We start from the raw sequence: 14,543 nt of genomic DNA on the forward strand, positions 1-14,543 counted from the left end.
CACATGTCTATAGAATTTTTTTGTACTGTTATAGATCTTTAATAGAAATTTGGTGCTTTGGATTACTGGATTAATAATAAGCACTAATTTCACTTAATTCTAACTCATTAATCCTCACATAATGGACCTTTACTTTTGGTCACCCATTTGTGTGTGAAACAACAGGTTTATATAAAACTGTTGTCTAACAGATAAACATTTAAGAGGCTAATAAAGTCCTGTTTCTCAGCTGAGTTAGTGAGCTAGTGTGCAAAGCACCACACTAACTACAAACACTTATGCCAGCTCATACAGAACTAGCTTAAGTCTCTCTGGATGGTGGTATTTTGTGCCAGGGAAGTGATATTCACATACCAGGAATTCACATTCACGTGGTAAACAGCTGAAGAGCACTGAAGTTCAGTTTCAATGCTTTTGCACGCTAGTCCTCAATTTTATAAGTATGACAGACATTTATTCTCTTCCAAATTCTCTTTCCTCTTTTAATTTTTCAAATGCTTCTTTTACCTCCTTTCATTTAAAGAGAAGTAGTTCAAATTAGTCTGTCTTACAAAGTAACCTAGTTCAGGCTGTGTCAGTAGTCTGTTTTGTTAGAACATACTTCTCAGAATACTTGCAAAGAAGTATATTATTTTTTATTTTCTTCTATTGCTGCATAGGAAGTCAGTATATCCTCACATTCCACTCTTCCCTCCACAATCATTCTACCCTGCTGCTTCAGATTGCACCCCTGAGTTTCTTCTGAAGGGATTCTAGTGCAACCTCTGAAGCAACTTTTGCCATCAGATTTTCTTTATCCCCCAGGGATACCAGTTCCCCCAGTATCTAATCTTGAAGTCCTTCTGTCTCCCATCCTCTATGAATATATTGCACTCTGTAATTATATATTAATTCTGTTATATATATTGCAGTCTTTTGTCTCCAACATAGCCTTTTCAGTTATCACCAAAGGGAGCACACTACCTTACAATAAGCTTCCTTCAATTTTATGGGCACTTCAACTCTTCTGCCATTTCCTATGTCCTTAAATTAAGCTTTTATACTGAACTTTTTCCTGGCCTCCAAAAAGACACAGAACCCAGCACATATTAGGAAGTGGCCAGTTACTCAGAATTAAAGATGTGATTAAGGGTACTGTGGCAGAAGATGAGTAACCTCAGCATTAGACCTAGAAGAGATTCCTACAGAAATGATTTTTTCACATCCTCTAAATATTATTTTTGAATAAGATCTGCAAAACTGTTATCATTTTTTTATCGGTTTAATGTATGCAAACTTGATTGCAAACGCATCCTGTTTTCTTCCAAGGACAATGCCACAGGCACCTAGCGCTACAAGGCTGGAACATTGCTGAACTATATATGAATTGTATCAAAGCTGTTGCTCTTATCAGCAAAACTTGGAGCTCACTGAAGAGTCCTCTTATATATCAGGTACTTCAATCTGAATACAATCTCATATAGGAAGAGTGTTCTATTTTAACAAATGAAAAAGAGAATGCTTTAGACTGTACTTACTTTGTACCCTTGGAGGTGTCCTCGGACAGTTTTTAGTGGAACTGGGTCCCAATGCACCTTTGCTAATGTGCTGTTAATAACATGAACCTGCACATTGCCTGGAGCAACCATCGGCACTGTGTGGAAAGGATGCAACAAGCACCCAATTAGAATGAGAAACCACACGAACATACTTTTTCAAACTGAGTCTTTGTATTGTACTCAAGGAGTAGATTAAAATGTTCCTATGTTTTCAGGATTAATAATACAGAGTATTATGAAGCCTTATTATCTCCAAATTACTTCCTTTTAATTAAAATAATAACCACTATTCCCTTATCAGTATTTCAGTATGTTAAATACCCATTTAGGTTACACATTTAGTTCCTTTTTATTAGTATAACTGAGTCAAACCACAAAACTTACAGTCTTCCCCTGAATGTCCAATCACCTCTGATGGCTCTGGTGCATATCCCAGGTCATTTAAAGCTTGTACTTTTATTTCATAGGGAACAAAAGTTGGTGTACCAGACACAATATATTTAGATACATTTGCAACTATAACAGATGTCCATTCATCATCAACATCCTTCTGGCGCCAACTGACTTTGTACTGAAGTCCTGGTCCATTGGACTGAAAACCTTTTAAAGACTGAAATGAAAAGAAACATCTTTTTAAATATTCTGAAGCATCTGAAAAATCCAAAGTCAAAAAGGAAATATATTGATTTTTTCTTTAGAATTTCACCGAAAATTTACCACTGTGTTCTGTGACAAAGAATCGCTACTGAAATTTCCAAGTTATGCAATTTAGCTTTTACCAGAGGTCACTTCAGTTGCTTTTCACTATTTAATAAAAATCACACTGAATGGTAATGGTGGCTAATTCTCACTCAACAAGACATTGCGATTTCTGTATATACGTTTTGATTTCAAATATTTCTTTAGAAGTGGAAGAGGAAAAAGCAGACTTACACTGACTCCCTATAAACAGTGTTCCCTAGACAATGTTTCTTGCCTGGGATGGGAAACTGGGTTTATATGGCTCTGCTTGAGTTCCCGTCATGACGGTAAAGGCACGACAGAGAAAACTTTGATTGAAGTTTTTTACTGTGAAAGTGCATAATGATTTAGTTCATCACAAAAGATGACAGTACAAGTAGGATTCACATTAAAAATTATTCTAAAAATAAGACTGTACTTGAGACAAACCTCAATTTACATCTTTAAGTTTTCCTAAACTGGCAGCAAAACATCCTGTATTACCTAATTATTGGTTTATCTTGAGAAATCACTCAGGAAAATATGGCCCCTTAACTAATTCACTTTTTCTCAAAAAGCACTCAGCTTTTTCCTGGAAATGAAGACAGGGAAATATCTGAATTTAACTCTTTTTCAAGAATATTTTAACTAAGCAATGTATAGGGTATTCTCATCATTATTTCTCAAAAAATGCTACTCACAGACCTGAAAACAAATGAAACCTCAAAAAGAGATCCAACTTACCTCCCATGTTATTACCAAATTATCGGGTTCTGAGCCTATCCCTTGCACATTAGCAGGATTTTCATCAGGGCCTAAAAATAAAATATTTACACATGAACAAGAATGACTGCTGTTTGATTCCAAGCAAATTCAATGCTATTCATAGTAGAAATCAATTACTGGTAAGAAGAAATACTTATTTACTTGCTGATTTTGTCAGGTACTGCTCAGATGGTTCACTGGGCTGACTTCTGCCAATCTTATTGACAGCTACCACACGGAATGAGTAGTTGACGTATGGAGACAACTTCAACTGTACTGTTGTCTGAGTTCCAGGAACTTCCGTCTGGTAATGCCATACTCCTGGTTCATGCAGCCCATCTTCATACTCAATTACAAAGTCTACAAACAGAAATTGAATCCAACTTTATGTCAAAACTTGCAACACCTTCCTAGACCAGGGTAGGCATTTCTGAATGAGCTAATCAGAAGGGAGTGCTCTAATCAATGCTTTTAAATATTGTGAAACTGGAAATAAATACATAAACCATAACACAGATCTATAATACCAGAAGTACTGCTTAGGTCATCATGGCTGGGCTTCGCGAACGAAGATTTGAGGAGGGCTCTACCCACCTTTGTTACAAGCGCGCTGGTGGCTAAAAAGGCCAAAACAAGACAGGCACGTCCAGTTGCAAAAGGCACAGCACTGCTTAGGTAGAAATATAGTAAATACACCCTCACTTTTATCTTTTGGTATTCTCACCAATGCAGGTACCTTTCAGGTAACATGTTATTACAAGAGCTCTCTCTCTAGTACCAAATTTTAATTTAATGGGAACCCTTGAACTATCACAGCACGAAAGAGGGACAAGATTGGAACTTTGATGGAAATTTGGCTGTCAAATATATTGTTCCTAGTTGTATCAAGCAGACAGCATCTAGTACCTGTACAAAATTAAAACTCTGAATATTCCATTTTCCCCAATGAAGTTGGTTTAATGAAGAACTATTTAAAGCCAAGAATCAATACTTTAGATGGTTTTTGAGAGCACTTTTCAGTATCTTCAAATTAAGTCTGGGAATGTATGTTCAGAAACAGTTTCTTGAGTTTTCTGTGAGAACATTACAAAGATTACTATTAAGACCCTACAAAGTATATAACCTCAGGGATAAATAGGCTTGTAGAGTTCCAAAAAGAAAATCACATTCATTATCAAAGACAAAAGGTTGTATTTTTCCAGCTGTGAAACACCCAAAAAACCTTACTGCTCTAAGGTATGAGATACGAATTATGAAAGACTTAGGAGGAATTGTTAGGACACAGTAAATAAAAGGGATAAGAATGCACAGTCTGAGTACATTCTATGGAACTTTAAGTTTAGATATATGAAATTTACATAAGTATCAAAAATTTGTGTGTTGTGTAACAAGAATCATTCCCTATCTCATGTATAGGTGGGGAGAAGAAGACAGAGTATGATTCAGAATACATCCTGTTTGCACTACTAAGAAATTCTGAGGGGCATCCAGAAATTTCTTTTAGAAGGATACTTACAGCACCACATAGAAATAATGCGCAAGAGTTTGAGGAGTCAAGACGTAAAATAGATAACTAGTACTAATCATAACCTTCTGGACTTAGGGCTAGCAGATTTCCTTCTGGCCTAAGTAACAAGAACGAAAAAGAACTGACCCCAAATTACTGTCTGAATTACTGCTGGTGGTGTGTGCTCAGCAATAAAGGGTTTGGGATGGGAGGTCTTCTGGACCAAAGAAGGTGCCGAAAAGGTGAGAATATTACATGCTAAAAAAGTTTTCATTACTGCTATTTGCTTCCCTAGTAATTAGCATTCTGTCTGCAACTCTAGTAGAACAATTTATAGGCAACTTCAAGGGAAAAAAAAATCTATCTGAGCTTTCAGAAAGATTCTACCATGTCAATCATATTACTTGTGTAAAGGAATCACTGGTAATGAAGTGCTATCCTTGAGTCCTGATCTGCACTTTGAAGTGATAGCAGCAGCAGGAAAAATAGGCTTACTCAGGAAGCAAATGCCTTACTTTTCAGGCTCTTAGGGGACCATGCAGCAATATAAATTGCATTATAATTAAAACCAGCATTATTTAGTCAGAGGAGCTCAGTTTCTGATATCAGAGTGCATGCAATATCTCACTCTAGAAAAACTTACACAAGTCAACACCTCTTAGTATTATCTTTTTTCATACACTGTGATCTCATTCCTACAGAAAGACAAGACTTGTGTATTCTGGTCTAGAAATAAAATGAAAATACTAATAAAAGAGCATATGAATAAACCATAACTTAAATAAAATTCAACTATTTACATTAATCTTCTATATATTTTTTAAAGTATATTACTAGTTGATATACATTAGAGAAGTCTGAGAGTGTAAAATTTCAGCAAAATCACTTGGTGTTTCATTAAAATGCAGTCAAAATCTTTGATGTGCTCTGAAATTTGTGAAATTCTGTTTTTTATAAAACTTCCTTTACAGATACCTGATCCTAATGGTTTGTGTTCTGTGTTGATAACGACTAACATCAGATGTTGCAGAGCAACACCCAGTAAATCAGCCTAACTCATACCAAACATAACATGTACACTGGTCTTGGTAACTTGTGGCAGTTACTATCTAAAAAGACACTGCACAAATAAATAATAGCATTAAGTTCCTAAGGTGGAAAAAGTTACCCCAACAAATCTTTCTGATCATATGATTTTTTGGAAAACAAACACTAATATCTTTGTTCCTTCCTCCTAAATTCCCCCTCCATCCTCTCTGCACAGTGTAAGCAAGAACGTCTTTCATCATGTTTTACTGGGAAGAGTAACAGCATTTAAGATCAATTTCTGTCTCAAAAATTTATAGACATTTATTTTTCTGTTGCATGGACATGCTTTACTCTTTTAACTGTCTGGACTAGAAAAAGAAAGAAAAAGAGAAAAACTATCTGCCTTATATTTTCATGTAGAATAAGCTTCTATTTTAGTAGTGATGGATAATCCCTAAAGATAGTGGTACTGATGCTATTTCAAATTCCCAGGAATTTCAAAGGAGTTATTGCAAGATGCTAGTAGCTCTCTCCTTCAAGGGCACACAACCAATAAAAAAAGTCTACTCTCTACATATTCATGAGACTGGACATTGTCAGACAGACCTCATATATGCATTAACTTCCATGTTATTTAGCACAGGTTTTTTGAATAAAAAGGCCCAGCTCTTTTGGGCAGTAAATAAGTCTTTCTGCTTGGCTGTACAGTAAGGATATTAAGTGACTTTTTGTAATGTAATTAAATGGCAGCTGCAGAGAATTCATTTAACATTTTCCATGTTTCGCACAAAATTTATCTCAGAAATCTTTGGAATTTGAAAACAGTTAAGATAATGCTGTCAGTGTAGTATAGTAGATACAAACAAACATACGTGTAATGGGACTGTTGTTTTCATCTCCTGGTATCCATGAAAGTTCAATGCTTCTTTCTAGCTGACCTGTCAATTCCAAGTCAAAGGGTGGATTTGGCCGAGCTATAAATCAAATGGACACAAAGTAAATAATCACATCAGAATATGTAGTTTTATATTTTAAAAAAATCCTTACAGTCCAATCAAAAGAATTCCACAAATACAGCAGTGCATATCTACTCACTTATGTAAGTGGGACTTAATGACCACTAGCATGCAATTGTTAGAAAACAAATGAAAAAGGGAGAACTGATGTAACCTGAAAACTTCTATACATTAACAAGAATCTGTATTTATTTTTACCTATGTCTGAGTGCACTTTGATAAAAATGTGATGAGATGCAAGGAATTGTGAAATGCATGTTTAGTTTATCTTTGAATGATTATGGGTGGTTACCTAGGGTAGTAGAAATATCTAACGAAACATGGAAAATAAAGAAGTATTCACATCAAAGAAGCTTTTCTAGAAGCACTACAAACATTTTTTGTGTGAATTCAATCAAGAATAATTCAAACAGAAACTAATTACAAGTTACTGACTCATTTATCTTTTGCTGTTCTTTTAAAAGTCCAGACATACCATGCAATCTGTTACTATGCATCCTTATAATGCATAAAGATGTAACTGTCCATTCCAAATTCCCGAAGGTAATTCATTATACGATTTTTTACACAAAAATCAAGACTAATGAGTAGGTTCATTTAAGAATACATAAGCATTTTCATTGAATGTGATAAGATTTACATAAAAGTGCTTATGACCCTTATACCTTGAAGTGTTTTAGCATTTGCACTTGAAAACTTTAATTCAGAAAACATGCTATAAAATTAAAGGCTTTATACCATCAAATTCAAGACTGTATCTGACTGACAGATTTTTTTTTTTTAATTTCAACTTTAAAATCTTAGCAATTTTATCGATTGTAAGACAAAGTGGTCAATATGGTCATATTCATCTTATGAGTGGATTTACCCATGAGAAAAACATTGTCATACTATAACCAACTTTAATTATAAATAATTTCTATCTGAAAACCACTTATTCCCTAAAATACAAAGCAACCTGCACTGTAAAATTCCAAAGTCCAGTACTCTAGTAATGAAGCAGTTGGTAAAATGGGATGAAACCACACAAGCAGACACAGACACACACAGAGGAAAAGGGGGAAAAAAATGTTGCACTTCGCAGTAGGCAAATCAGAAATATATCTGTCAGATGATGTAGATAGAGAACTTTGTATTAGTTTACCGTAAATGATAGCTGGAGTTGGGGGAGCAGCTGAAAAGGACATTAATATAAAGGATTTAATCAGTTAGTAGCCAAAGAAACAGAATACTGTAGGCAGTTAAAGACTATAGTTATTAGAGACAAAGAAAAGTTAACTTATTTAGATAAATGGTTATTTTAAAATAATACATTGATAATTTTTCACTGAAAAGTTATAAAACTATTCTTGAATGTTTTATTCATTTTTTAAAGAAGGGTAGATAAAAAAATAAATAAGTAAGCTATCTTATAAAAACTTTTAAATAAGTACTAGTTGCTTGGCTTAGATCATTCCTGGATAGGCATAAGATCACAGAAGAAATTTAAAACACAAACATACTTGACTTTGAGTCTCAGCTTGAACTCAGGTAAGAATCGTTCAGCACATCTACTTAAAACTTTCTTACAAATTGGAGAAGGTGCAAAGTAATATATTCTGCAATAATCTCAAATCTTAAAAACTTAACAGAGAACTAAGGTAAAAATGAAATCCTTGGGAAGTCATACAACCAAGTATGCTTAGTCCTTCTGAACTATAATTTAGTTGTGAAAGAGATTTCTGAGATAACATGCTCCCAATTCAAGAAAGACATGGAGCTGTTGGAATGAGTCCAGAGGGGAGACACTAAGTTGATCATGGGCTGGAGCACCTCTCCCATGAAAGCAGGTTGAGAGATTTGGGGCTGTTCAGCCTGAAGAAAAGAAGGCAGACTCCCAGTACGTAAAGGGGGCTACAAGAGAGCTGGAGAGGGACTTTGCACAAGGGCCTACAGCAACAGGACAACAGGCCTATAGCAACAGGACAGCTCCCTAGCTGAAGGAGAGTGGGTTTAGATTAGGTATTAGTAAGAATTTTTTCCTGTGAGCGTGGTGAGACACTGGAACAGGTTGCCCAGAGAGGTTCTGTGGAAGGTGTCCCTGCGCAAGGCAGGGCTGTTGGAACTAGATGATCTTTAAGGTCCCTTCCAACCCAAACCATTCTGCGATTCTTTTATGTTTATGAACAAATACTCTGCTAGCTAAAATGTGGTCAAAATAAAAACCTACACAGTGCTAAAGCAAATGTGCCCTGCAATTACTGGACCCTTGTGTAAATAGCTGATTCAAAGGCAAACTTTAGGGTAAGAATACATTTTTTAAAAGCTGAAACACATTTACACATAGGTGGCATTTCCTTTGCCCTGTCCTAGAAATCAAAACTATGCGCTTTTCACTTTAAATCTAATGCTGTTTTTAATACTTAACAGTAATTAAACACAGTTCTGCTATCATAAAGTTTGAGAGTATTCTTACCAACAACAGTAAGCACAGCACTTGCTGAAACACTGTCCAGAGTAGTATTAACTATGCAAGTGTATGTTCCATCATCTTTATCAGTTACATTCATAATGGTCAAGTTGTCTTTACCAACTAGAAACCTGTAAATACAATAGATTCAGCCACTGATTTTTCAATAACTGGCAGTGTTATAATAAACTTGCATAAGACATTATCTGATCCCGTATGTGTGTACTGCAGCACACACCTAAACAGCAAGGTAAGCTAAGGGACAATGTAACCTTTCATTTTCTACATTGCTCTTGACCATTTTCCCACAGTAACTGTCTATCCTGATGTGCTTTTCATTCCAAATATACTCAAACAACTTTTAAATATATGTGATCTAGAGCAAAATAGTCTTCCATTGTCTGTTTTGACTTCTTATATCAATTCTCTTCTCCTTACATTTAATATACATGGACAGTGTGCACATTTTTATAAATGATTACGTCTCATTTTATTTTTAATTCTATCAATATTTTCATCACACTAGGTAAGTCCTTGTGTCAGTAAATACGGCATAGTTATGATATTTATCAGTCTTCCTTGGAAAATGTCAATAGGTCAATATGTTCCATTCAGAGATCAGGAAAAGAAGCAGACAAAAGGACCTAGAAAATAAAAAATAAAGGAAAACTATTTGGTCCATACCTTTCATCATCTGGAAGTTCACCATTGTCCTTCAACCATATAACTGTTGGTAGTAAGGTAGAATCATGTTTTATTATACACTCAAATGAAACTTGGCCATATCTCTGAACCACTTTGTATTCTGGCTGTTTAATTATCATTGTTGGATCTGAAATTTAGAATTAATATTAGATATTCAGAAAGTCTGAAATTCTGTACTAATCAGTGATGAACGAATGATTAATTTCTTACCTTTAATTTCCAAGTGCACCTCATTTTGTATCTTTCCTAATTCATTCCTTGCTACACATGTGTATGTACCAGTACTATCTTTCTGAGCCACCGGAATTTCCAAGGTTCCGTTATCATGGAAAACGTATTCATTTCCACGCAAGATGCTACCTTTCACTCCCTTAAACCTTTATGTAAAAAGTAATATCATTATCCAGCATCAAAGTTGAATTATATAGTATTATATTATCAGAAAATGCAAACTTAGGACTGCCACGTTAGAAAATACACATAAAGAAATTTAAACTTGACTCTGTGGGGATAACTTAACTGCTATTACATTAAGTATATGTAATATTGTATTAGCGAACTGTAATCAGCATGTATTTTAAAATACACTATTTTAAAATTGTAAATAGAGTTTAAATAGTTTTAAAGCTTCAAGTGTTTGTCTCCATAGATATGAACAACTCATTTTCCACATCTCAAGCATAGCTACAGCTTACCACTCAATTTCAGGCTTAGGTGACCCAAAATAAGCACAGTCTAGCAATGCAGGACTATCTGCGATGACTTGATACAGCTTATTAGCAGGAGTTAGAATTCTCGGTGGCTCAGCTGAAAAGACAAAGATATCTGGATATAGATACAAAGATACGAATACAAAATCCAAAGACATCAAGACTTGCCTAAAGAACATCCTTCTCTGAAGTGACTTCTGGTCTCAGTCAAGATCCAAATATATTCTACTGGCACTAGCCTGAGGAGAAGCTAAAAAAGGGGAATTATCTTGTGAAAAACAAATGTTTCTTGCCTGTTTACAAGTCACAGTGGTGGGTAGCAAAGGCAACGATTAAAATTGGAAAATTTAAATCAGTAAAGACTTCAAGAAGATAATCTCCTGGGAATAGAGTGAACTATATAATCCAAACAAAGCTGCAGGCAGAAAGAAACTAGGATATATTTCTGGTGCAATGCCTACATTTTGTTTCTTTGAAAAGACAGTGTCTCAATCAACAGATCTGCCAGTTCCTGCAGGAGAGTTGTTAGAGGCCCAGAATTTTGTTACTAGCTTTGTTAAATTCAGTGTGAATTAGAGAGGCCACAATATCTTGTAACCGGAAACATATTCTTGGGAGGCCTTCAAGACAAATGCATAATCATGTCCCCTTGCAACAGTAATTTAGAGATTCTTCTATTCAACTGATGTGAAATATCCACACTCAATGAAACTGTATTGAAACATACTAATTTAAGGAATACTAATTCCAGCCTTATTTGTTACACTTCCATTTGCTTGATTTACATAACAAGAAAAAAAAAAAAAGAGAGAGAAAATTTCTTCCAAGTTTTCTCCAGCTTTCACAACTATCCTTCTTACTCAGGTACAGTGAAAGTGAAACTCAGGAATACCCTAGAAAAAACAGGTATGTATACACTTGCTTTTTACAGGGGTCAGGAAATACACTGATTCTTACTAAAGACCTCAAGCAAGGCTTGAGCACAGTGTCTGTGTAGTAGCAGGAGACAACTAAATAACTAAGAAAACTGACAAATAAAAAATCTGTTTCTTACCCAGAACATTCACAAATGCATTTGCTAGCAAGTATCCATATTCATTAGAAGCATTGCACTGATAGACAGCACTGGATCTTTCTTGCACGTGGGAGAAAATAATGGTGTCACCATCTACCTTTCTGCTAGGATCTTCCGGGGCAACTGTTGGTGTAAAGAAAAAGAATTATTGCTTTTCCTAAACTGTTCTTGGATTGTAATTTTCATACTTCTGAAGAGAAGAATCTGAAAGACCAATATGCCCTTTTTCTTTTTTTCCTGGGTGGCTGCTCACTGGTAAAGATGTGAATTTTAATACCATAAAGGAAGTTCTTCCAATTCTACAATATTAACTCAGGATGGTAGAGTTCTCATTTTTGGAGAGTTTGTTTGTTTGTTTTACAAAGAAGTGAAGCTGAGATTGTATTTTACATGCAATATAGAGGAAAAATACAGATACGACAAGATTCAGGCAAATACAGACAATATCTAGAAAAATATGGAAGTATTTCTGAATGTCAAAAAAAATGCTGATAGAATGACACAGTCCTCTGTGACTTTAAAGTTTCAAATCAATTGTTATACCATAAATAATTCTCCAAATATAAAAATAGCCATACTCAGTTGAAAACTATCTCAGAGTAAAGCATAAGCAATTGCTTCCCACAAAATCAAGAAACCGTCTTCACAAGAGCATAGTTAGTAATTCAGCAGATGGCACTCTTTCCCTTATGTAAGAATTATACATTGCCATTTCCTTGACTGTTCTGGAGTAGTTTGAGCTGTCAAACAGCTCTTGCATCCCAGAAGCATGGAGGACATAACTGAAAATAAAATTCTAAGATAATACTGAAGAATAATAGCTGTCAGTTATGATCCAAATGGATGGAGTTAGAGAGGTACAATGGAGAAAAAATTTAGCTTGTAACAATAAAAATGCACAAACTATAGTTTAATATTTTACAAAAATATTAAGTAAAAGCAGATTATATTATTAATGTATTAAAAAGCAGATGTATTATTATTATTGAAAATTAATAGTAAAATTAATGTTGTTCTTAGATGAAAAATAAATGTATATATCCTAGTTTGGACGCATCATCAAAATTAACGCCCATATTGAAGCTTCAGAAAATAAGTATATTTGTGGAAGGCAATTTCATATAAAAAAATTTCTCATTTATTTGGACTCCAAAAGTGACAGGACCTTTCAATTCAGACAATGCCTTAGTACTTACCTGTAAAGAAAATGGAAAAATTTCTCCTGCATTTTCTTTAAGTATCTACTACTAAATTCTCTACAAGAGAAGAAACTAGACAAAGAGGACCACAGTTCTGTGCTTCTGCTTAAGGGTATTTCCATGATGAGTGAACTTTAAGGTCATTTTTCATGTAAAGTAATTACATCAATTTCCAAAGAGTTGCCCCGAGAGCAGTTATCAACTCTATTTTTCCCTCTGGTCTTCCATCGCTCCAAGTTCGAATCAACATCACAAAGTCAAATATTTCGGAAAGGAAAAAAAGGTACCACTGGGATTTTAAATGCTTATTCTCTGGACTTCTGGATTGCTGGCACTTATTTTTCATCTCTTTTGCTTTGCTTCCTATTGTGTTCCATGTCTCACATTGCTTCCTATTCTATGTAAATGTCATTTTCATTAAAAGATTCATGGGTTGAAAACAGACAAAGCAGGTGAGTTGCCCAGCAGGCAGGCCAGCCAGCTGTGAGAAATGGTCTGTTTCTGCATACAAATCACAGTTAAATAGAAAATAGGCACAACTGCCCTCCCAGGAGGATGGAGATCTGCCCACAGCCATTCCAATCATGGTTACTTCCTGCCCTAGGCTCTGTGCTTCCCTCCACTCATACCCTTTGAATCCTGCAGCACTTTTTGCACACAGAAAGGTCTTTGATGGGTGCACAGACTGGCCCCCTCACACACACTCTCATACATCTATGTATCTATATCAAGCCTTACAGGCTGATGGCAGGGCCAATCCAAAGAGATGGAAGCCATTAATTCAACTCTCTATGACTGAAGAAGGAAGTGGGTTATAAAAGAATGATCTAACCATTAAATGATATATAAAAAGAGAGGTAGCATCTTCCCACTGCTGTATTTAAGGAAAAAAAGAGATATCCCTTTTCAGCTATCTGAAGGAAAGGAGGAAGGTGCTTGTTCTCAGAAAACAGCTTCAAGCTGTCCATCCCAAGAGGAAAGAAAACAGGAAAGTGTCAGGTTAGTCTGTGCTTCCTATTAACTGGTCTAGCCACTTGCATGCTGCAGGGCATTGATTCAAAAGCTCCCTGTTGAGACTGGTATCTAGTCAACAGCCTGTCTTCTGACATGCCTCATCCTCCCACGCAACACAAACAGAACCTACAAGCCTTTGCCCGTGTATTATACCGTGTTTCGCAGGGCCAGGCCATACAAGTTAGGTGCTGTATCATTTAGCATTTTTAATGATCTTAAACACTGCTGCACACACAGCACACAGAATCACTGAGGTTAGAAGGGACCGGTATTGGTCATCTGGCCCAAACCCCATCTTAATCAGGGCCACCTAGAGCCAGTTGCCCAGAACTGTGTCCAGATGGGGGCAGGATCACCTCCCCTGACCTGCTGGAAATACTTTGTCTAATGTAGCCAAGGATAACTTGAGCCTCTTTGTGCCGCAAAGGCACATTGCTGGCTCATGGTCAACTTGGCCAGGATGCCCCAGTCTTTTTCTGTTAAACCACTATCTAGCTGGATTCTCCCCAGCATGTACTGGCACTAGGGTTGTTCCTCCCCACTTGCAGGACTTTTCCCTTCAGTTTGCTGAACTTCATGAGTTTCTTGTCAGCCCATTTTTCCAGCCTGAAGAGGTCCCTCTCAATGGTAGTATATCAGCCTCTGGTATATCAGCCACTCCTCCCACTTTCGTGTCATCAGCAAACTTACTAAGGGTACACTCTGCCTCATCATCCAGATCATTAATGAGGACATTAAACAAGACAGACCTCTGGGGTATACCACTAGTTACTGGCCTCCAGCTGGACTTTGTGCCACTGATGACCTTCTCTGGGC

The 14,543-nt window shown here is 36.0% G+C and overlaps 1 protein-coding gene across 36 annotated transcripts in view; it reads right to left on the reverse strand.

The window, feature by feature from the left end:
• Positions 1-14,543, reverse strand: part of NRCAM (neuronal cell adhesion molecule) — a 149,657-nt gene that overhangs the window by 32,838 nt on the left and 102,276 nt on the right. For 25 of the 36 annotated variants that reach the window (XM_051795388.1, XM_051795383.1, XM_051795387.1 and 22 more), the window contains 11 exons: positions 11,494-11,637; positions 10,425-10,536; positions 9,940-10,106; positions 9,709-9,856; positions 9,031-9,155; positions 7,720-7,749; positions 6,432-6,533; positions 3,186-3,383; positions 3,003-3,073; positions 1,923-2,148; positions 1,518-1,633 (listed from right to left, as the gene is read on the reverse strand). In XM_051795388.1, coding sequence (XP_051651348.1) covers positions 1,518-1,633; positions 1,923-2,148; positions 3,003-3,073; positions 3,186-3,383; positions 6,432-6,533; positions 7,720-7,749; positions 9,031-9,155; positions 9,709-9,856; positions 9,940-10,106; positions 10,425-10,536; positions 11,494-11,637 — 1,439 coding nt within the window. The remainder of the gene's footprint in view (positions 1-1,517; positions 1,634-1,922; positions 2,149-3,002; positions 3,074-3,185; positions 3,384-6,431; positions 6,534-7,719; positions 7,750-9,030; positions 9,156-9,708; positions 9,857-9,939; positions 10,107-10,424; positions 10,537-11,493; positions 11,638-14,543) is intronic. The other 11 variants (XM_051795392.1, XM_051795391.1, XM_051795401.1 and 8 more) reach the window with 1 other exon arrangement.

This window comes from Manacus candei, unplaced genomic scaffold, assembly GCF_025592945.1.
Source record: "Manacus candei isolate 608988 ecotype Guabito, Panama unplaced genomic scaffold, ASM2559294v1 h1tg000043l, whole genome shotgun sequence".
In the NCBI taxonomy this organism is placed as follows: Eukaryota; Metazoa; Chordata; class Aves; order Passeriformes; family Pipridae; genus Manacus; species Manacus candei.